Here is a 25,002-nt window from a genome sequence, read left to right as displayed (position 1 = left end):
TATCATTACACCTACCCACGAGCCTCCTATCGTCACGCTACCAATGGTGATATATAAGAGTAAAAGGAATTGTTACTGGCACACAGGCCCTCATGAAGGGTGGCAGTAGCAGCCCTCATAAATGGTGGCAGCTCAAGCCCTCATAAATGGTGGCAGCGGTGGGATGTAATGAACATAGTATCGAGTTGGGAGGAATGACTGTGATACTGTAGTTTAACTGAGTTATAACCATTTCTCTGTACGGGTATTTAATAATCATTCCACTGTAACTAATGAGTATTTCAGATTGCTAATGATTTTGTTCCATATTTTTCCGAGGTACAGCTTTTTGTGGTGGTTTGCAGAGAGAGTGAAATAAGTTCAAAGAAATACCTTGGAGTTAGGTTAGAAAAAGTCTTGTTTAAAGTAAAAGGAAACCTGCAACAATAACTTGTAGAGTGTGAATAAGGTTCATTAATATTGGAAGAATTTTGATATGTAACAATCTGCCCAAATTTTTTTTCCGTTGTTAACTCAGTATTACTTACAGACAGTGAATACATGTTTGGGCCGTGGCACTAATGTGAAATGTTTCCATCGTGGGAGTGCCCAGTGTTTTAATTCTGAGTGCTAACAGAAGCATTGCACTATATGCAAAGGTTAAGTGGATGCTAATTCTGTACTTGTCATATTCTTTAGTTATGTGTTAGGTAGGATATATATTCCATTTAATATCTCAGGGCATTTTACAGTTCCTACTATTAATATTCCTATGTATACGCTATAATTTTAAAGTTATTTTAACCAGGTGCTAACGGGTCATTATTTTGTGTAACGTATGTTATGTGAACTCTAATGCCAGTATACTTTCAGAATACAGTATTATATATGTGAGGACCTTATGGTGATACGGTATATGGAAAATGTTATACAAGTGTATGGACCCAGAATTGTGAGTACAGAAATTCGTGAAGTGTTCACGCAGTGTTGCACCATACTGAGTCTGTGAATGGCAAAGTGTCTAAGTGAATTTTTGATGCCGTAAAATTATCTTTTGGGAGATTAATAATCTGAACAGTAGTTTGAATAGTGGATGCATGGAGTGTTAGTCGTATTGCAGAAAATCAGTACCAGTCCTTGGGTCTTGAGTGAGCACGGTGCATGTATTGTATTTACAGTGGGATATACCTGTAGTATTGATTTGTTGTAACACAATGGCAGATGCTAACGCAAATAAGGGGACCATGACGGCCAAAGCCGCTGTTGATTTAGCAACAGAAGTCCAAGCTCTTCGGGCTAAACTCGCTGAGTCTATGGATACGATAAGGAGACAACAAGCTTTGCTTGATGAACGGAGGGAAGAACCGGCTGTACCTACTCGTCCTGCCGTGGTTCCACTTTTGCCCCCTCCTGCCGTGGTTCCACTTGTGCCCCCTCCTGCCGTGGTTCCACTTGTACCCCCTCCTGCCGTGGTTCCACTTTTGCCCCCTACTAACGATATACCCAGCCGACCTCCTGGTCCCCATTACCACCAATACGTTCCGAGGCTGTCCTTGGACGACCTCGTTGGTCTTAACACAGACAACATCTTAACTAAATTCTGTAAGAGAGTAGAATATTGCGCAGTTAGCTCACGGGATAGATGGTATGTAGCTACCGACCGCATGGACCAGCAGATTGAAGACATGGTCCAAGTAGAACTCGGCACCGATGAGGAAAATTGGGATAAACTTAAAGCCACCTTGCGGAAGTTGTTTGTGAAACCAATCCCTCTGGAAGTTGCCTGGCAGGAATTTGCGAGGTTAGAGTACCATTTGGAAGATGATCCCCGGCGCTTTTTGGGCCAAGTTAAATCAGTTCTCACAACCATTTTCCGCCGGTATGGGCCCAGGGAAGGTGAAGAACAAACTTTGAAAGATAAATTGTACCAGAAACTGCCAGAACAGTTGAAAGAGGAGTTGATATCCTATTATTCCCCTTGTTGTCCAGTAGACACGATGGCCGAACAATTGGAGAAACTCCGACATATCTATCTGCGAAGTAACAGAACTGGGTATCCTGGTATCCGCCCAGTTCACAAGCATGCGACCCAAGAACTTCCCATAAGTGAAAGAGCCAGTCGGGCCGAAGGTAACGTAACAGGAGGAGCTTGGGGTACCAGTAGTAAGCGAGATCAACACGCGGTAGCCTTATTTGAAAGTCCTCGTAAAAGGTTAGTTGGAAAGCGACAGGGACCTTACTGTCCATATTGCCGAACACCGAATCATGATACTTCTACTTGCCCCTTAAATCCACCCCCACGTTCATGTTGGGATTGCTTGGAAGTAGGATGTCGGAGAAACAGTCAACGCTGCCCCGGACGCGCCAACCGTCGGCAATATCCAAAATATTGACATAAGCGGGTTCCTTCCAATGTGTCTCCTTGCATTTGGTTTACTGTAAATGAACGTGTCTGTCTTGCTTTAATAGATACAGGTAGTGAAGCCACCTTAATTCAGGAGAGCCTAGTAAAAACTTTGAATTTGCAACCCATCAAACCTTGTAAAGATAGATACCAGGGTGTTACGGGAGATGAGTTAAAAATTAAAGGTAAAGTAGTCATAACAGTACAAGTAACACCCCAGTTGCAAGTCAGACACCATGCTATTGTGGTGGATGATAAATACTTTAATGCAGAATTGCTATTCGGAGCAGATCTCCTTGGTAGATTTAGAGTAACCTGGGAACGTAAAAGGAAACTTTTCATTTGGGCAGGCCAGTCACATGAATATGGGAAAGTAGTAATGAGAGATCACATGCAAGGAATCAAATGCGTCAATAGATTGTCATTAAAGCCCGATGTACCTTGTCCACCACAGTTGAAGAGTCTCCATATTGATAGGAAGACTATTGTACGAGGCCACCATGCACCGATCTTATCCATCAAGGTGAAAAGATGTATCAACAGAGATATGTTTGTCCATGTAAATGACATCCAGGTTCCCCCTAATGATTCTTCCTCAGAATCAGAGCCTGATGAGAGAGATGCTATACGGGATGAGGAGAGAACAGTAGTTGCTCCTGCTCCCCGATTTCCCGTAAGGATGAGAAAACCAGTGGTGAGACTGGATCTTTAAAAGCAGTGAGCTTTTAAGTGACCCCCATTGGTTGATAATGAAGTGCACAATCAGTTATAAGTAACTGTGGAAAAGGGATAGGTAAAGAACTGATGATTTTTTTTTATTAAAAGTATTTTGCAGAGGAAGGGTCAATTTGCAGTAAAGACAGAGATTGGAAGATGTATTGGCAGTTATGCAATCATCTGAAGGGTATCTGTTACTAGTATGAGTAAAGATACCAGTGGTGAATTCTCAAGTTCTGGTTGGTAAGTCCTACGTAGGCTGGGTGTTGTTGGTATATAGGTGTAGAGTTCGTGACTTTCAGGGAGTATTCGGGCATATAAATATGGTGCTATTACTTCTACATGGCAAATGCCATAAGTACAGACAGTTTTTGGTTTGGTGGTGTTCTCATGAGGACCGTTTCGTTAGCATTGAATTCTTGGGAATACCCGCTCGTTCGGAGTCCCTTGAAGGGTGCTGCCTCTCGCGAGTGCGACATAACTCTTAAGATTAAGGGCAACAAATCATTCCTTTGACTTGATGGGGTCCGTTCGTCTATGTCCTAGCTTGAGAAATCTGTGTTAAATCTCTGTGTCCTGTCAGCATTTGACCAATCGCGTAAAAGAAACTTTCATAATCTATGAACATTGAAATTTGAGTTCTGTAAGGAAATTTTGAGTGTGCATTTTATCTACCGATGTGAGGGTGTATTTTGTAACATGTAACACCATTTATTATTATTATTATTGGATATGAGGTATCTAACTCAAATCATTATTATTCTATGATGATGTACTTGACCCCATTTATTATTATATGATATGATGTATGTAACACCATTTATTATTATATGATATGATGTATTTACCGCCATTCAGTATTATTATGACATGATGTACCTAACCCCATGTGCTATTATTTTTGGTGCTATTTTGTAATATGTATCCCAATATATTTTTTATGAAGGTGTGTCACATTCTAATTGTATGTTAACAGATTTCCATTTCTTGTACCTAATCCTGACCACCGGTAGGGAATTATTTTTCTATTTTTATTGATATAATTTGTGCAATGTTTTGTATGAGGATTTATACTTTATATTAATGATTTAATATGTATGTCACTACTTACGTGTTTTCTGAACGTTACCGCATAATGATGAATCTTGGGGAAGGAGGAAGCTTTGTAATGGTCATGATAAGAGCTAACCTGAAAACCTTAAGGATTCATATTACGCTCAAACGTCCACAAAACCTTCCGAGTCCCCCAGTGGAAACGTCCCCCGTTTTCTCTGTTTCCCCCGCCTTTGTCTATGGGAGCAGACGCTGTATGCTGGGACCTGTTGCCATCCATTCCTTTGTAATCAATTTAATTCTGCTTTCGATAGCTGAGTCAGAGCATTGTTAGTGAAGATAATAGTAGAGAATGAAAATGAGTTCATAGTCTCAATTTCAACGTCAGAGGGTACCGTAAATTAATTCATTGGAATAGGAGTAGCTGGACTCCCTGGTCTGGTTTGAGTGAGGGCACGCGGGCATTTTAACCGTTAGTAAGTGCCCGTCCCTTCATCCATACAGGTATGCCATTCCACGCTGTGTTGTAATTTGCCCTTCTTTAAGTGATTTGACCCAATTGATAGTTGATTGTGCAAGTGTTACAGTAACGTAGTTGATATGCTCTGAGTAAAGTCATATTTACGTCTTTAACGTCCCCTGAAACGTGTTGTTGTTGTCACCAGTTAGTAAGTGCCCGTCCCTTCATCCATACAGGTCCCTAACGCAGCCTAGGCCGTGTCTGTAGGGTGGATGTTGTATCCACTATGTCTGGGGACATGTCCGAGGTCCAGTAGGATCAGTTACCTTCGTGAGACCCGGCCGTCAGACACTTCAGACCACCTATAGCCCCCATAGCTGGCTCGTCTGGCCCTAACGCTCGGTCCACGAGGTGACCCTGGACCACCAAGCCACACACCACTACCAGCCCCCATCATTGGTGGATGAATGTCTACCTCAGTAGGGCTATATTTGTGTGGTGGAATTAACCCACTGGGATCTCCAGAGTTCGTCGGATAGTACTCCATGGTGGCTGGACCCCATGGCTGTTGCTTGAGTATCACTCCTGACGACTGAGTGTTGTAGTGGCAGTTGCTCTAATATGTATGGTGCTAAGTGACTATCCTAGTTGTGCTATTGAGTATGTCCACCCAGTAGGGTTGGAAGGGTATTGAATATGTCCACCCAGTAATGGTGTGAGTATGTTGAGCCTGAGGGCCTAGTAATAGATTTCGTCTGTTAGTACAAACCAATTTTTTCTTCTAATTTCATATTCATGTTTAAATAAACTTTGTATCTGTATAATTGTGTATATTATTTACCTACAGTATCTACCGTTATTTCTTCCCTATTGCTTGATACTATCATTACACCTACCCACGAGCCTCCTATCGTCACGCTACCAATGGTGATATATAAGAGTAAAAGGAATTGTTACTGGCACACAGGCCCTCATGAAGGGTGGCAGTAGCAGCCCTCATAAATGGTGGCAGCTCAAGCCCTCATATCATCACCAGAGACGAAGCCTCTTTACCTGGGCATAAACCCATGAAAGACCGTCTCACTCTATTGCTTGGTGCCAATGCTTCAGGGGATTTCCGACTGAAGCCTATGCTTGTCTACCACTCTGAAAACCCCAGGGTGTTCAAGCAACAGAAAGTGGTAAGAGCAAGGCTTGGAGTTTATTGGAAGTCCAACCGAAAGGTATGGGTGACAAGACAGCTCTTTAATGAATGGGCCGTTGAGGTGTTTTGCCCTTCTGTCAAGAGCTACCTAACCACCAATAAACTCCCTTTAAAGGCTCTTCTCCTCATGGATAATGCTACTGGTCATGACCCTGAACTTGTCAGAACTTTGGAGTATCAATTTGACTTTGTGAAAGTGTTGTTTTTGCCTCCCAACACTACATTAATCATACAGCCAATGGACCAGAAGAAAATGTTTAGGAGGTGTCATCGGGCAACTTCCAATGATCCTTAACTAACACTGAAACAGTTCTGGAAGACACAATTCAACATCCTGGAGGCTGTAAAATTGATTGTGTCATCATGGCAAGAAGTCTCCACTAGATCCCTCAATTCTTCCTGGAAAGCACTGTGGCCATCAGTAGTCCATGATTTTGAGGGATTTCAGGATGACACAGAGTTGGACCAGGAGATTGTGTCCATTGGTCAGTCATTGGGCCTTGAAGTGGAAGAGGATGATGTGGAAGAGCTTGTAATGTCTCATGAGGAGGAACTTACTCCTAAAGACTTGCAGCAACCTGGATGAGATGTTAGAGGCTGACAATGGTGAGGAGGAAAGGGAAAGTGATGACCATATGTCAACTTCAGAGTTGAAAGATGTTATTTACTACTGGGAGAAGTTCAGGGAACTGGCTTCAAGGCACCCAGATGTGGAAAAAACTGAACGAACTTTGTGTCATGTTGAGGACACAATGATCTCCTTCTTTAAACATAAGTTAATAATGAAGAGGAGAGATGCCCCACAGACCACAATTGACACTTTCTTCAGTAAAAGGCAGAGGGAACAAGATGCTAGCCCTCAGCCTTCCACTTCAAGAAGGAGAGAGGATGATGCTAGCCTTCAGCCTTCCACTTCAAGAAGGAGAGAGGATGTTCATGGTGGAGAATCTGTCAGTCCAGAGGTTCCTGACATTTTCATGGAAGGTGACTCAGCTTCCAAGAAACAGTAAAATGCTTCTCCTCCACCTCCACTTCCTTCTCTTCTCCCTTCTCCTCCTCCACCTCCCACTTCAAATTCACATCAGCATCATCATCCAGGAGCCTTCTACATACACACCTCAAAGTAAGTGTACTTTACTACCTTTTTTGTTGAATTTAGGCAATTTTCGGTGAGCTGGAACCAATTACCCAAAAACCCATTGAAACAATTGTTTTGGTTAACGAGATTTTCGGTTAACGAGCAACCAGCTGGAACGAATTGTGCTCGTTAACCGAGGGACCACTGTATATGTATGTTGAGTTGTCAAAGTAAGAGAAACAATTGAGACCCTGCAATTGTGTGTAAATGAGGCAGAAATTCAAATCAGCAACCTGGGACTTGGTCACAATTTTTGTGATGCCATATAGCAGCAGGGTCCACCATTAGACAACACATTTATGCTTCCAATATCTTCCCAGCTTAGTTTTCCAATTAAAAAAAATCATTGCTATACTTCTCTAAACGTTGTAATAACTCATACTAACCATAAATTTCATTGTAGCTGGCATGATACGTCTCAGCAGGCCAGTAGCCAGCAATGGGTACGTGTCTCTTAACAGTGCGTGTTTTCCTGCCATGTCCTTAGATGCTATGTCCTGCACTCCTGCTACCTAAAGGAACAGTTTGTGAAACATAATTAAGTTTTAATCAAAATGTTATTGTGTTTACACTGAAACCTTAAAGGAAAACTTCATTTATACACTCTAGACAACTAAACTTATCCAAAAACTTATAAAATTACATGACACTTTTCAAGTGGTAAATGTTCTTCATTGAAGCTTAATACAATATACATTATTTGTCAGCAAAATTATACATAGTTCAATATTTACTATAAGTCTGCCTTACAACTATTGAGAGAGAGATATACTGTATATTGCTTCAATAGCTGTTAACTGTCATTTGCAATACCTACTGTACTGAACAAATATATAGTCAGAGAAGAAATGGCAGAAAAATAAAGTCAAGAGTCAAAACCCAATATGAATTCATATAAAAATCTGTCAACATTATTTTGATTACAATTAGAGTATTTAAAAGGTGTTTAATGACTAACAAATGTAATAGGTAATAGGTATACCTGAAGGAAGGCATGGAGCCAGCTGGTACTTGCAGCCTTGGGCACCTTACACCAGGTGAGGCTGTGCTCCTTGTCAACAAACATTTGATGAAACGTTGTCCTGCAGAATGAGCAACTACTATTAGTCTCATTAGTCTCCTCTGGAAAGATCTCACAACATTTAAACAGTCAGTTAATATGAAAATAACAATAAAATTCATGGAAAATTCCTTGACCATATCTTGGCAACAGTGACCTGGTTACCCCATGACAGACATATGAAAATGTTTGAGATACAAAGTCTATACTGTAACAACCACATTTAAAAAAGGAAGAGAGTGATCCTGGAATATCACACTAACAACAACTGTGAGCTTGAAAATGACAAGATCCAATGGGAGGAAACTCTTGCCTGAGCATCCAAGGAAATGGACCCAGAGAAACAATGCTGATTTCCCAGGTACTGTACTGGACTGGACTGGACTAAGCAAAAAGAAAGTAAGTTTAACAACTGCATATTCAGATAAGCTAGAGACCCCCTGGGAACACCCGATGCTGTCAGCACCCAACTGAAACATCCCATTTTGTCTATGCCCACTGTGTCTACTCCCACTCTTGAAATGGCTATTTCCAATTGGTCAATAATTGATAGTAGATATTCTGACATGTTCAGAGTAAACCAAAATGGAGTTGACGAAATAGGAGTAGACAAAGTGGACATAAACCAAATAAGCATCTGAGGCTTTGTTGGTTATCCTTAGTCAAATTGCCTCAATAGATATTGTTATTACTTCACTGTGGGGAATATTTGAGGAAGGTAAAACGAGTCACTGACGCCTGCACTAACATGACAGTCATGGTGAGTCCTTAGAGCCATTCTGAGAGCAAAGTTAAAGGTCCCCAAACTAGCAAGTAATTTCTGGTAAACTCCTAATATTAAATCTTCACTACTTTTTTCTTAACCTCATATTGACTTAACTTTTATTTAGTTGCCATAGTCTCTCAAGCTGTGACTGTGACAGATCTGGCCTATCTCTAATGATCTCATCTTTAATCTTGTTGTTTCCAATGAACTTCTGAGCAGTCTTGAGGAACTTGGCTTTGGTGGAGTAAGCGCCCCATGCTGCACACACTTCTTTTATACGAGCCTTCCGCTGTTGGTATTCCACCACCTGGATCTCCTCCATAGGTCGTAAACTCTGACAATACAAAATCAGAGAATTAATTTGTGGATAAGGATTTTGTCTAAATCTTCACATGCAAATACAGTAGTTATATTAATGGCTACTAAAGAGGCGGAAGGTTATAAAAAAATAAAATAAATAAATAAAAAATGTGGAGGATAAATGTAAGTAATAGAGAGCTGGAGTGTTAGGTGATGGAAGGGGTGAAAGATGAGGGCTAGGTGAGGCCTTACCACGGAGGTACAATAGTTCTACCTCCATGGGCCTTACTAACCATACAGTTGCCAGCAAACCGGTTATACAAGTTCTACCCCAACATGTTATTTATTACATGGACAGAGTTACGTAAGATGGCAGTCGTTTAGCACCATAATCTTCACATTAAAATTGTTACTGACGATATAAGAATACACATTTGATTGACTCGAGTTAAAGCACAAATAATAATACCCCAATCACTCAAATAAGACTAACACTATTTTAAGTAGATTCGTTCACTTAGCAACAAATAGAGGACAAACTTAAGATACGGACTAATTTACAAAGATTTTATTTGTATCTCCCAATTGGTGTTAAAGTGTATCTAGGGAAGGTGAAGTCCCAGTATACTCCACGAAGCTTCAATGACCCAAGGATTATGTAAAGTGTTGTGGTTGTTTGGTGAAGAGGGTTATGGTAATGGTTGTATAGTGGTTGTATGGTGAAGAGGGTTATGGTAATGGTTGTATAGTGGTTGTTTGGTGAAGAGGGTTATGGTAATGGTTGTATAGTGGTTGTATGGTGAAGAGGGTTATGGTAATGGTTGTATAGTGGTTGTTTGGTGAAGAGGGTAATGGTTGTATAGTGGTTGTATGGTGAAGAGGGTTATGGTGATGGTTGTATAGTGGTTGTATGGTGAAGAGGGTTATGGTGATGGTTGTATAGTGGTAGTTGTGGTTATCAATGGTTGTATGGTGGTAGTTGTAGTTATCAATGGTTGTATGGTGGTAGTTGTGGTTATCAATGGTTGTTTGGTGGTAGTTGTGGTTATCAATGGTTGTATGGTGGTAGTTGTGGTTATCAATGGTTGTATGGTGGTAGTTGTGGTTATCAATGGTTGTATGGTGGTAGTTGTGGTTATCAATGGTTGTATGGTGGTAGTTGTGGTTATCAATGGTTGTATGGTGGTAGTTGTGGTTATCAATGGTTGTTGGTGGTAGTTGTGGTTATCAATGGTTGTATGGTGGTAGTTGTATCAATGGTTGTATGGTGGTAGTTGTGGTTATCAATGGTTGTATGGTGGTAGTGTGGTTATCAATGGTTGTATGGTGGTAGTTTATCAATGGTTAGTCAATGGTTGTATGGTGGTAGTTGTGGTTATCAATGGTTGTATGGTGGTAGTTGTGGTTATCAATGGTTGTATGGTGGTAGTTGTGGTTATCAATGGTTGTTTGGTGGTAGTTGTGGTTATCAATGGTTGTATGGTGGTAGTTGTGGTTATCAATGGTTGTATGGTGGTAGTTGTGGTTATCAATGGTTGTATGGTGGTAGTTTGCGTTACCAATAAGGAGTATATGCTGCAGTGTTACCATATCCTTACGTAAAATGCAGACTAGATATGCAGGGTGATCTTGAACCTCTTGTGTTGGCAATACTGGCGGAGGAAGGGATGGCGAGGGGAGGGAGGCTAAAGGAGGGTGTTACGGAAGGAAGGAATGAAGAGCAGGGGGAGGGAGGGGCGTTAGGGAGGGGGAGGGGCGTTAAGGAGGGGGAGAGGGGGCGTGAGGGGAGGGGCGTTAGAGAGAGGGGAGGGGCGTTAGAGGGGGAGAGGCAGAAGGAAGAGGAGGGAAGGGAGAAGAATTAGGGAGGAATGAACAACAGTATGAGAGCGGTGGAGGCCAGGCAGTGAAGGAGAAGACGATGGAATTATGAGGGGATGGTGTAGAGGTGAGGGAGAAAGGGAGGGAGGGTACGGCGTGGAGGTGAGGGAGAAAGGGGAGGGAGGTGAGGTGAGTGGCGTGGAGGTGAGGGGAGAAGGAGGGAGGGAGGGCGGGAGGTGAGGGAGAAAGGAGGGGAGGGAGGCGGAGGTGAGGGGAGAAAGGGAGGAGGGAGTACGGCGTGGAGAGGTGAGGGAGAGAAAGGAGGGGAGTACGGCGTGGGTGGCGTGGAGGGAGGGAGAAAGGGAGGGAGGGAGTACGGCGTGGAGGTGAGGGAGAAAGGGAGGGAGGGAGGGAGTATGGCGTGGAGGTGAGGGAGAAAGGGAGGGAGGCACGGCGAGAGGTCAAGTACGTCAGACCTGTTCATTCCTACCGGTAAATTTTTCCGACAGGCAACGCGGGAACACACACACACACACACACCAGCCTGGCCCCTTCCCTCGGCATCATATCTGGACCACCGTTAAGTCTCTCTATAATTTACCGGGGATAAAGATAAGATCAGTAGACAACGCTGCTTGTTGTTGTTGGTGAGTCAGTAGCAGCTGCAGTGACCAAGACAAGGTAAGTCAACACGGTCCACCGGTTCCTTAAGTTCCTCTAAACGAAACATATGGACACGAAATTATCATCACCTGAGTCTATTTTACCTCATGATTATCTACATTAACGCTACCCAGGGTTAGTGAAGGGTAGGGTAAGTTAGGGTGTTTCATCTTCTCCGAGAATGGAATGTCCGACAAAAAGTATCCGGGAGTTTGGTCGTGCTGGTGAGACAGACTGACAAACACCACCACAATAATTCATCTTTGTTAGTAGTACTGTTACCGGGCAAATGTATTGGTAGGAGATATTTAAGAAAGATGACCTGAAGATTAGGCACCCCAGCTTTTTTAAAGAGATGGGTTAAACACACTAATCTAACCCCGCCAGGTAGCGTTAGGGGGTTTAATCACCACGGGAAATAAGCTAGGGTGTCTAACCTTCATGTTATTCTTAAGAACTAATAAGTTTTAAATTTAAGAGTTTAAAAATTACACCGGAAAGAAATAAAATTTTATGGACATTAAAAATAGTAAGCTTTAAAACCTACTGAACCGCAACAAACTGCAGTTTTTATAACTGCACCCAAGCGTTGACACTCTTCGGTGGTGACAGGTGGCAGCAGTGTGTACAGTAGTAAAACAGGAGGCAACACTAGTGACGGCAGGCAGCTAGTTCAGCCGTAATGAACTTCTTCATGAGATTTTGTATTACTCTCACAAAAACGATAATAAACGCTAGTTAAGGTCTCGGTAGATAATGAAACGTGTCTAAGTCCCGTTATAATGAGAAGGTTGGCCGGCCCCTAAGACTGGTCTCTTGTCCGTCACCACTCTAGGAGGCCACTCACTTCTGGTTGACTTATCCTAATGTCTGCTGAGGCCGAACATTATGGCGGACACTACTCTAAACGGTATGACGGCGTCGGTTCATCATCATACAAAAGTGCCAACCGTAATTTGTTATCGTTAGGGGTTGAATAACTTGAATAGGTCTCAAAATTTAGTAAACCTTTGATGTGTGTGTTATATGAGGTAACATTTTTCAGTGTTCGTGTCCATGTATACCTTGTGGACTAGTGTATAACTAACCTTGTTACACGCTTAAAGACCTTCGTTGTTGCAGCTCAGTAATAACATTATAATAATAACAACATTATGAGACATAAATAAAGAGAAGGAAACTCACAAAAAGAAACAAACGATAAACAAGAAGGAAAGAGAAGCAGGGAACAACGGCAACACGCAATCAAAGTTCATTTCCTTCACAGTCGAGTAACAGCAGCAGACGGACTACCACAAGACTTGGATTCTCGAAACACGAATATTTACCCCCACCTGATGAGAGTGAAAAACATGGTCACCAGAATACTAATAATACTTAAGAGGCTCGTTACCAGGTCGTGACAGCACCTAGCGTGAACTGTGCTAGACCACAACTGTTACGTGATCTGGTATGTTCAGGTGCTTGTGAAGAAACCAGTCCTTGTTAACAGCACAACAGGAAATTAACCGACTCCTCCTCCCTCCCTTCCCCCACGCCCTGCTGACAACTGGGTCAAGATACGAAAGTACACACACTAATCTGCACCGTGGCGTTTATTTGTCAAATTCTATAAACAGTTCTACCCACTTAAAATTTATTTACAGTTTCCTTATTGTCTTAACAACAAGTGTTATTTGGGGGTCGTTCGAATACGTAACGACCGAATAAAGTTTACACCTTTTGATATATATTTTAAGTATGCATTTCTATATAACTGTTCTTATATATCACTTCGCTTCCACTAGAGATGACTGAACCCCGTCATGCAGCACAGAGGTCAGGGGCGCCCCTGCACAGGTCAGCGTCTGGAGCAAAAAAAAAAAAAGTCTTGTTCTATCATCATAATATCCACCCGTGGTAACTAGTTTCTTGGGTCCAGACTCCGAGCGGCAGTGTGGCTTCAACCCTCGCTGGTGTAGGTTCAGAATTTTGTGTAGATGTTCTGGTTTATGCACTTTTTCAATCTTTCTTTATAACAATGTAAATTAAATCACACGAGATCAACTTTATAGGTTGGTTAAAATAAATATCCTGACCTTATATGACATCTCGAGAGGTCAGTGTAAGATTTATGGCACAATGGTGACGTTCGCTCACAGATGAACAACACAATCACGACCGGAGCTTAGTCATTATCCCCATGTCATGCAGGTGAATGTTCAACAGGTAGTCTAAAGATTAATTAAATGATTTAACAAAAGCGTTAGTGGTATAATTGACCCATCCCAAAGTCCATGCCACGTTGAAATCACTGCTTCTCCTCCGATCTTACTCTGACCTCAGATAACACTTCCATTGCTTGTTGGGTCACAATTATGTGAGGTCAAGATGCTATTGAAAAAGTCGGCCCAATGTCCGGGTACCACCGCCTGGGTGACCTAGTTTTGACTACCAGGTACATGCTTTTCGACGTGTGTGTGTGCCAGGTCACAAAACATCCCCACAGAACAGTATATGGCCTGGAAACACTTCGTACCATCACTCAGCGAGAAACGGTATACAATATGTATGTTGCCCTCCCCTTCTGCCTCCCTCTATCCAACCAGGAGCGAACTCGTAACAATGGTTTTAAATTAAGACATATTTAGATTTAGGCGCGAAATAGGTAAACATTGGTTTGGAAATAGTTTTCTCCATTCTTATGTTCTTCTCCCTCCCTCCCGCCTTCTTCCTTCCTCACCGTTCCTTTCCTCCTTCACCCTTTACTCCTCTCCTTCGTCAACTACTCTAAAGGTGATCTCTTTCAACTCCTGCCCCAGTATGTTTGTTTCGACCTGAACCCTTCTCGCCTATCAACAAATAGATACCTGTTGTATTTGACTATATGCATAACAAAAGGGGACCAGTATAAATGGCAACATCATCTGCATACAATGGGGCTCCAGGAAGAGGCCGTCATGGCATTGGTAGCCACTTACAGACACTCTATGGATCTCACTTTGTACAATGTCTTTAAGCGTACAGAAACATTTACACACTCGGGGAAGGAATGACCCTAATCACTAAAAAATAAATAAATAAATAAAATCATTTGCCATTTTTTTCTCAATATTATTACTACTACGGGGTTGGGTTATGGGGGTAGGGGTGTGTTAAGGGGTTGGATTAGGTTAAGGGATGAGATGAGGTATGGTTAAGTAAGGCTTAGGGTGGGGCGAGGTTTGTGGTGAGAGCTTTGTGGTGAGGTGGAGTGGGGTTAGGAAGGAAGGTGGCAGTTGCTTCACCAAACTAGTTTTCTTCCCACTATACAACACTACAGGTTAAGTGACTCCCGGGCTGTTAGCTACGATGTTGATATATAATTACCGACTCACCACAAACTGTAAAAACTCGGGTATACCGTTACAGCGGGAGTGAGCGAGAGAAACGAACCCTGGAACCATCTTAGACGACTTTAAAGTGGCAAACCCGGCGTGGTCCGGTTCTCAGTGTTTTGTTTTTGCCCGATGCCAGTGGCCACGGTACGAAGGACCCTTTTTCGTTTTACGGGGATTAGCCCACCAGAGCAACGTGCCCGGGGGCAGGGGGCGGGGGGGGGGGTAAAAATATAATAATAATAATAATAATAGTAATAATAATAATATTTATTTAGGCTAAAAATAAAATAACAATAAAGAGCCACAAATTAACACACAAAAAAGATCAAGAGCGAGAAACGATATACTGACAGTATGTATGTTGTGTTGTCAATAGCAAGAGAAACAATTGAGACCCTGCAATTGGGTGCAAATAAGTCCGTCAGATCAGCAACCTGGGACTTGGTCACAATTTTTGTGATACCATATGGCAGCAGGGTCTACCATCAGACAACACATTAAGCTTCCAATATCTTCCCAGTGTATAAAATAATCGACCATTGTATACGTTACATCTATGTATTATTATTATATAACTATAGTTTGAAAAATAAATAAGCCCCTACAAGACAAAGAAATGTCGGTAATTAATCTTTAGACAAACATATGTGCGGACACGAATATTTTTTTATTCTATGAAGGTGAACAAACAAGCCAGCTGTATAAAAGATGTCACTAAGAGACCTTGATCTAAGCGCCATTACAACACGGGTATACACTTCTCAAAGGACCAAGGAAATTAGGCAATTGTACTCCACGCTGTCTACTCGCTCCCTCCCAAGCGCAAAACTCGTTTCAATATCGCCTCCTCATCTCTCGCCAACACACCCACACTTAGAAACTAATTTTCCTGACCTAACCTAACGTGCTCGTCAGGCTCTAAGACTCGACTCATTTCCTTAATAAGTAACTTCCCGTTTGGTAGTCCGACTTTCTCAATGATTCGTCCGCCTTATTTTTTCTCTTAATACCTGAAGTGTCGTACAATGAATCAACCTCCTGAGTAAGACATCACAATGATTCAGCCCATCAAACTTATCCTCGAACAATGAGAGATATCTTAGTCGTATGAGAACAACCACTAAATCCCTCCAGTACGTATGTTAATTCTTATCATACAAACGTGTTGAGCAGCAGTAGTAGTGTACTTGTGGATAATGTTCTAGTTTGAGAATTACCGACGAATTCGTGAATACAATTCAGTTCAGCGTTATTTTTTTCTGGGTATTAATCGTTTTACAAGTCTATATTGATTTAGCATTTATAGACAATACAGGTATACAAAACATTTGGTCTAGAGAGTGCGGGTATACAAACAATGGTAAACAATAAGGCAATTCGACCAAGGATATATACTGTATATATTGTACACCAAGACAAAATTTCGTGTTTTCCAAGAGTTGTATGTTTCAACGCAGTTGTAAGTAGTTATCTACCAATGTTTCTTTGGTTGGAGTGGTAAGCCATAGTCGCCAAGTCTTTATATAACATGACGACAACCTGGTTATCGCACTACAGGGCCTTGTATTGATAAAATTTTGATAGCAATTCTAATCTTGTGTAATATCTTACTAAGGTCTAGATTCTCAAAGGCCTGTATGACGAATATTCCTCGAGAGCGAAAATGTTAGGACACACGGAGGTAAGTGGTTATCTTAAAGCACCGTCCGTCCTCCACGCCACCACAGGTAAGTCTCACTGTCTTGAAAATTGTAGTGCAAATAATACCCACTTACCACACACGTCATCTCCTCACTGGTGATGATGCACCATAAACAAGAGCTGCATTATGCAGTTTTAGTTTCATTGCGTTTCGTTCGTGCCTAAGTAATGTACATTATCAGGTGACGGGCGGGCGAACACTGACTAGCCGAGAACTAAAGCGTTTCACTACAACAGAATATCAAGATAATAACACTATTATAACAGATTAGGAAATATTTCGTTGTCTCAAACATCTTTTCTTCTATAATGTGAGTGAGACGAAAAATGAGAAATAACAGTGAGCAACTACAGGAAACTGACCCTCGGCTAAACTCATCACGTCACATCACTGCCCACGCCCACACACGTCACATCACTGCCCACGCCCACACACTCGTTTCTTTTAAGCAGTAAGCTACAGCTGTTGATTTAGGTGCTAAGGTTCTTTAACACACGAACTCGTAATTTGGGTACAATAAACAACTTTTAAATATTATGAAAATAAATTCCTTAACAGTGTTGGTTGCTCATTTGAGTTGTTTGTATTGCATTATGTCCGTTGCAATTAGGTGCTTTTAGTACCTATCTTGATTAATTCACTGACGCCTATTAACACAAGCATATACGAGACGCGAAAACCGTCGAACTCTCAAAGATGGTTTCTCACGGGTGGCTAAGAGTGTTCGTCAGTCAGGCTCTTAGAATGAAGCTTGTGACGTCGTGGCGTAAACTGAGTTTCCAAAGCAAACTAAATGAACCAAACAAATCTACCCCAGGATGATTAAGTTAAAGTGCTAGTTGACGACATAAAATTCCCGAACTTTGTTTACAAACACGACGCCACGCGCCCCAATCATATCCGCTCTCCAAGTCTTTTTGTGAGTAATGGATGCAAAAAAACCCCACTTACCTGGATTAAACTTTCCTTGTGGTGCTAAAGCGCGTGTTTTGTGTGATAACAATCATTACACATTACATGTTTCTCTACCTGTAAATGTGAAAAATTCAAGTAACAGGTTCAAATAAACTACAAGAAGACTGCAGCTAAAATTTTGTCGAAATTAGAGACAAACATACTGTAACTACCTAGTATATACAGTAGGGTGCCGTCGATACAGTACTACTTAACCACAGGTACCGGGAAAGATATTATGATTAGTTCTGAGAATCTGGTCCACCCAGGTTGAGCCGAGTTGCCTTGTCACGTTGCAGACACCAATATCATCTTGGTTTTATGCAATATGTTTCTCTTTAATAATGTGTACATCCGCGAGTGAACTTCCTGGTGCCTTAGTTTTGGTTGAACCGGCGAGCAGAGTCGTCCAACTTAAGAGTGGGGTGACGGTTGCCTGAGGCATATAAACCTAAGGCGGGTGAAAATATGGGGGAGTGATGATTTCAGCCTGCATCATACACCCACCAGGCAGCCACAATTACAGGCGTCCCAGCCTAAACTGTGAAATTATCTACAAAGTTGCACGTATATCGAGCAGTGGTCCTTCCCTCTCTGTTATATGGCAGCGAGACATGGGTCACATACAGGAGGCACATCAAGACACTTGAAAACTTTCACCAACGTAGTCTATGTGCCATCCTCCGAGTTCGCTGGGAAGACAAGAGAACAAATGCCAGTATTATTGCTGATACCAAATGTAGGACCATCGAGGCTACCATTATCCATGAACAACTATGCTGGACTGGCCATGTTACCCTCATGGACGATAGTAGACTGCCAAAGCAGCTACTTTACAGTCACCCAACGAATAGTAAACGTAATGCTGGTGGGCAGCTGAAAGGGTATAAGGATAGTCTTAAGACAAACCTGAACAAATGCCAAATCGACCCCCTCACCTGGGAGTCGATTACTCCACACTACAACGCTTGGAGGAGCACCACACAAGAAGGTGTCAATACTTTCGAGTTAGCCCGACTGCATATCGAGGCAGACAAGCGCCAACGCCGGAAAGACGCTGCCACCGCCCCTCCCGCACTAGATGTAGCCCTCCACATATGCCACATCTGTGGACGGCCCTGCCGGTCCCGTATCGGCCTCACGAGTCACCCCAGAGCTCACCAACGAAGGTGACATCCTTAATAACTCATATAACTGTATCATAGCTGAATGATCGTCATGATTCCTCATGACAGCAAAGTAGTGTCGTACAGCATTAAAGACCATCAACAGAGGGTTACATCTAAAACAATTATTAACATTAAACACTGAACATAAAGGCAGCGTTGTTGGTACATGATTTATGTTATTTAACCAATAGTTCATTAAAATTACATTGCATTATACAAGTTTTACATTGAACCTTTGGAAGACGGAGGTGAGGACCGCAGAGTACAAAAGCAAATGGTGAAAGCACACGTTTCTGAGACATGTTTCTGGTTGTAACAGTTATTGCCACTAAACCATGACAGAGCGTACACCGCCTCCCCATCTCAAGTGTCTTCCTGTTTAACTGGTTATCGACGTTGTCTCTCATAATACCCTGACTCCTGACAACGTTCACTTGTGATACCTCCAGGATTTCCATCGGCTCGTGGGTACCGTTTCTCTCTTAATAGAATAGAACAGACGTACCGCAGCGTCATCATATTGGTAGCGGACTTTACCAACTAAGGCCACATCGTCTCTAGATGGCGCTAAAACTGTCCCTGGCTCTCTCAGTCAAGGAGTCAAAAGTCAGTCTTTCGATCAGTGCCGGAGCAGCAAGACAGCCAATCAAAGAAAACTGATACAATAATATGTTTAACACCAACGTAACTAAATATTGTTGTTCGAATATTTGAGGTTACAGAATGTACTTTTGACAACTTAAGTTAAACATTACTCTTTAATTGAAACTAAAACATCGTTAACTCGTGGGGTCATTTCTAGCATTCAGAGGTGTGTGTACAATGGTGTCTATGGGCCTACATATTAACATAAACGTGTACAAGTCAGGTGTGTGGAGGTGATACAGGTTTCCCGCCACACCTGCATTATTGTACACGTTCAAATTCAGGTGTTCAAAGTTACCATGACTCTATAATGTCTGTGTGTGTGTGAGAGAGAGAGAGAGAGAGAGAGAGAGAGAGAGAGAGAGAGAGAGAGAGAGCACCCAAAACCTGTATATTCTACCGCTTTTAAACCTGTAACCTGACATCAACGTTATACCCACCAGCAACAACAACAAAAAAAAACTTAAGTTGATATTAGGAAAAAAAGAGATGCCGAACACGTAGTTATTTACCTGTCTAATTTATAACAACAAAAACTTCACCTGTCCGTATCACCTGCTCATACACCTCGTCAAATGCTTCCCTTAACAAATATAACAACCAAGGATCCAATACTCGGTAAAGGTAAGATTCACCTTAAATTAGTGAGTGCGGTTCTGGTCGCTCACTGTTATTTTCCTGTTAGTTTAAGGTTCCTCTATATTCTTTGTTCCTCCCCACACACAGAAGTGGCACGAGTAAGGTCATAGATGGATGGATGCCTGGTTGACTGAACGGATATAGACAGACAGATAGATAGAGAGGTTCAACACTCAGGAAATACTTGCAACACGAACAAAGAAAGGTGAACGGACTTGACCTCTGAGCCATGTAAGAAACCTCGCTGAAGAACACGGAGCTTTTTGAGGTCTGTCTGTATGTCTCCAAGATCATAAAAAAAGTCTCATCTCTAAACGAGCTGTTGGAGCAGTATGGATGCCTCTGTTGTGTTTTGATGTACTCGAGATTAAATGCAGAACAAAGAAGATTTAAATTTATCAAGTCTGGGAACAAAATCCAATAAAACTGGTGGTTAAATTTTCAAGAACGAATATTCCTGTAAATAACGGCTCGACTAGTATCGTTCCTTGACCTCAGCGGCGCCTGATACTGGGGGTTCATCTTCAAGGGTCAATCAGGGGGTTCAAACATTGGACCGAGTCTAATTCTGAGGGCTATGGACACGCTTTAAATGTTCTCTACACAAATTATCTCCAAGAAACAATCTCGTACTACTTTCAATCCTGATACGATCACTTAAAGACGTTTTTGGTATTGTATTTTTTATCGATATATTCAAAGTTGGTGTGAAGTGCATGTAAACACGGAGTGGCATCACACGGGAAGAAAGGGGTGAGGAAAGGAGAAAGGAATGAAAGAGGAAAGAAAAGAGAATGGATGAAAGAAGAGTGGGGGAAGAGAAGAAAGGGTGAGAGGAGGGGAGGAAAAGAGAAGAATGAACAAGAGGGAAGGTGTGTACAGTCGACAGATATAATAAAAAGTGTATAAACTTTCACACGGGAAAAATAAATCAGTCCAAGAGTCTGGTCAGGTGCAAATTATATATCAATGTATGTCTTAGAAAGGTTATTTACACGCGCATGATAATAGGCTGTCCCAGTATTCTAAATTTAGATTATCTCTATCCTACAACCAGGAGCGAACTCGTAGCAATGGTCTTAAATAAGAAAAATTTAGATTTAGGCGAGAGATAATTATCTAAACACTGATTTGGAAATAGAATAGTGGATGAGTGGAACAAGTTACCAAACATCATTATTAACTCGAATGCGCTGGGTAGCTTCAAACATAGGTTGGATGGATATATGAGTGATAGGGGTTGGGTGTAAACGGGACTGCCTAATATAGGCCAATAGGCCCGCTGCCGTTTCCTCCATTCTTATGTTCGTCGCCGCTTATCAACTAACACTGAAGAAATTATACAAATACCACATCTGGCCATGATGAAATACGAGTCACAGAAAACATTCACCAATATATATTTAGAAAATAAAATTCCAACCACACACACACACGGAATGACAAAATAACAATTAGTTTATTCTATATCTGTATAAAAAAAATAAACATTGTACATGAAGAATACTCTGCGTAGGTGCTACGCTTACTGTATATTGACATAATCAATTCAAACAGTGACTGATCACCGGCAACAACCACACAACGAGACCCAACATTCTACTCGGTCCAGTGAAGGTGTTTTAAACTACTGTACTTGCATTACGTAAGGAGTATACGGTTACATCAAGTTAAAGTTATATTGTTGGGTTATTTTAGGTTATCTTAAGTATGGGCCAGGCTATGTTGGTTAGGTTAAGATACCTCAACTTGCCGTGTTAGAATATTTTTAACTCGGGTAGATAGATTAGTTTAGGGGAGAAATGTTGTAACCAGATAAAATACTCACCAGCTTTTCGATTCTGAAGACGTCTTTCTTCGTTTCCTTGAAGTCGAGGATGTCGGTGCTGAGGGCCAGGATGGTGTAGGCCACCAGGGCACACGCCACCATCTGTCTTTGTGAGCACCGACCCATGCCTTTCTCGTCACCAGCAGCTAGGGGGGAGGAGAGGGTCTTCTTCCCTCACTGGTTATAAGGTTACCCACGGTCACCTTACAGGCTACCCACAGCGAAAGCTAAGGGCACTCCAGGGTGGTGTTCAGGGCAGGTCAGAAGGAAGAATTTAATGTGATCTGGGTGAGGCGAAGCTGGACCATACACCACGGACTAGTCTTCAGGATTCATTTGTGTGAGTGTTCATGGTGTGACAGCGTCCAGGAATGTGACCTGTTCCCGCTGTAGGCCTCACCCACCTATGTTTATAAGGTAACTTTAATAAAATATAAAATCATAATATAACGTTTTCATATTATGATAATGTACAAAAATATAAGATCATATCTGGAAAGCTTTCGAGTTCACTTGGTTGGGAAGATACTGGATTAAATATCAATGCGTCATATCATTTTGTAAACGATGTCGAATTATTTTCATCAAATCGAATCGATAAATAAAATACAGCTTAATGAAATAAGTGACAGGGACTCACCTGGACTGAATTGCACGAAAAGTAATGTTCAAGTGAAATAAAATAATACTAACATGGCTTTGGAAACTCCAGTCCAGCCATACACTATATTTTAAACTTTTAAAGTAGCAGACTTTTGTGCCACCGACATTGACTTGCGGATTTCCTGCTACACTTCTCAAAATAAACACGTTGAAGCAAGAAGGATCTCGGAGTACACCATAACACTGTTTACGGGTCAACGACCTGAGGGGTAAGGGGTAGTGAAGGCTTAAAAAAATAATGGTTTCTCCAGTACGATAAGCATTGGACCTTCAGCTACACAAGTTGAGCCTGGGAGGCCTCCTAAAAACTAGTCAACTTTACATAGCAGCTCTACAGTATTGAAATATGGTGGCGGCACACTGGGCAAGGACGGATCCTGGGGGTCCGGACCCCCGCCTTCATTTCATCAGAAAAGTCCAATACTTTTTCTTTAATGCAGTATTGTAATCGAGCATTATTGTATTGTAAAAAGTAATTACTATTGACCTCGAGTATCTCCTAATATCAAGTGCACATGGCCTCAAAATGTCCATGATATTGGTCAGATTTCCAAAAAATTCTGGGGGGAAGGGGGCTCCCAGTCTCCTCCCCCCCCCCCATATACTGTAGGGGGCTCGCTTTGCTGGCAATGTTCCCCCACCCCAAAAAATTTCGGACCTCCCTTTTGATATTCCTGGATCCGCCCCTACTGGGCACTTTCTTCTGTACATGTTGCCCGTGTTGCTGGCCGCTGGCCTACCGGCCCAGCAAGCAGCAGGATTTTGGCTGTTGCGAGAAATGGACAACGGTTTGGCGGCCAAGTTTGCTGGACGAGCTCTAGTGCTCAAATGAGCTTCAGTAAAAATTTAATAAACCATGAAACAATAATAATTTAAAATGTAAAACATAAATCGGTGACACATTTCCATTTATTCGTCACTTTAAAACTTGTTTAGTATTATTAAATCATTATTCGGGGTCTTCTTTGACCAGCCAGACGCGGCTTGCTTCAGCAATTGAAGAACTATAGCATAATCCTGCAGTTTTAAAGTGACGAATAAATAGAAATATGTCATTGTTTATGTGTTATGTTTTAAACTAAAATTTTCATGATTTATTTCAATTTTTACTTGAAATTAGATGAAGCTCATTTGAGGACTAATGAGCCAGCAAAGATCCCCGCCAAGCCGTCAACAGCCGTCACGCGGGACGTGTTTGGAGGACCCAGGAAAGTGCTCAGTGTGCCTCCACCTTAAGGACACGATACATAAATGTGAAATTCACATGGCGGAATTAGTGTTCTAGGTCGAAGTCCGTTGTCAGGGTTTAGCTTCACACATTCAGCCTTAGCCAAAGGTAAGCTTCTTTGAACACGTTTTGCCAAAGCATACTCAGCCGGTCGCTGTTCTTCAAGTTAGAAATTCCAAAATTATATTACTGTTGGCCTTGTTGTCAATGTATGTCCATTTGTACACAATATATCAATAATACCATAAACTGTACATGTCATTACATCACACGAGAGCCACCAAAATGTTACAGCCAATTTATACTAAATTCGATAACGTTTATTCTCGGTTATTAACAGTCATATTACAGCTACTTTCAAGAAAACTAAACACACCGTATCACACCACCACCACACACCACACTAGACGCCGGCCTTCCCTGGACCCACCACGTTAGTCACACCAGTTGCCGGACAAACATTTATCAACCAAAATTGTTTATTCGACGCAACGCCTTAATCAAAATCATGCGATAAATAACTCACAAAATGTTTATTATCACAAATTTATTGCCATCAGTATTTTTTATGAGGCGATAATCATTTAAATTTCATAGAAAGGTAAAGTGTTGCCGGTACCTGGCCGACCCCTTCACTCAGGGCTGCCAATATCATCCACACCACACCACTGCTTTTCTTAATGTCCCATAAAACTGTCTTTTCGTTTAGGGATTTTCAGATTATTTAAAAAAAATATAGAAGTTAATTAATATATTCCTTGAAATAAAAAACGGAATCACTTATCTGTATTTAGATTCTTAAATATAAATTTCACGAAGGTGGTGGATATGATCACTCAAACCACCTTATGACCTGACACACACACACAACGTAATTTAGTTTATTTATATGATTTATTGGGTAAAAATCATACATACATACATACATACATACATACATACATACAGTACAGTGATGAGTGTAAGGTTAGGTGTTTAATAATGACAGCATTAGGTTAAGTTAGGGTTATGTTATGTTAGATTATGATTGTTGGGTTACATATGGTAAGTGTTAAATGATGATAGTATTGGACTGTTATTCGTGTTCGAAAAGATAGTAAGACTTAATTAAATGTGGACACTAATATATATAAAATTACACGATTAGATAAAGCTAAATTAGGTTAAGAAAATTAGGTTAGGTTAACATAATACATTATTGACTAAGATTCGGTGGTCAAGTTAGAATGTTCATATTGGAGAGAGTTAAATTA

The 25,002-nt window shown here is 41.5% G+C and overlaps 1 protein-coding gene across 1 annotated transcript in view; it reads right to left on the bottom strand.

Annotated features, from left to right (window-relative positions):
• LOC121854803 (carbohydrate sulfotransferase 11-like) overlaps positions 1-24,158 on the bottom strand; it is a 32,986-nt gene extending 8,828 nt beyond the window's left edge. The window contains exons 1-5 of the mRNA XM_042349593.1: positions 24,126-24,158; positions 21,859-22,262; positions 8,895-9,115; positions 7,938-8,037; positions 7,342-7,467 (exon numbers count right to left, since the gene is read on the bottom strand). Of these exons, the coding sequence (XP_042205527.1) occupies positions 7,342-7,467; positions 7,938-8,037; positions 8,895-9,115; positions 21,859-21,984 (573 nt within the window). The 5' untranslated portion in view covers positions 21,985-22,262; positions 24,126-24,158. The remainder of the gene's footprint in view (positions 1-7,341; positions 7,468-7,937; positions 8,038-8,894; positions 9,116-21,858; positions 22,263-24,125) is intronic.
• Positions 24,159-25,002: the final 844 nt, after the last annotated feature.

This window comes from Homarus americanus, unplaced genomic scaffold (genome assembly GCF_018991925.1).
Source record: "Homarus americanus isolate GMGI-L3 unplaced genomic scaffold, GMGI_Hamer_2.0 scaffold53233, whole genome shotgun sequence".
In the NCBI taxonomy this organism is placed as follows: domain Eukaryota; kingdom Metazoa; phylum Arthropoda; class Malacostraca; order Decapoda; family Nephropidae; genus Homarus; species Homarus americanus.
This window is presented reverse-complemented; position numbering and strand designations above follow the sequence as displayed.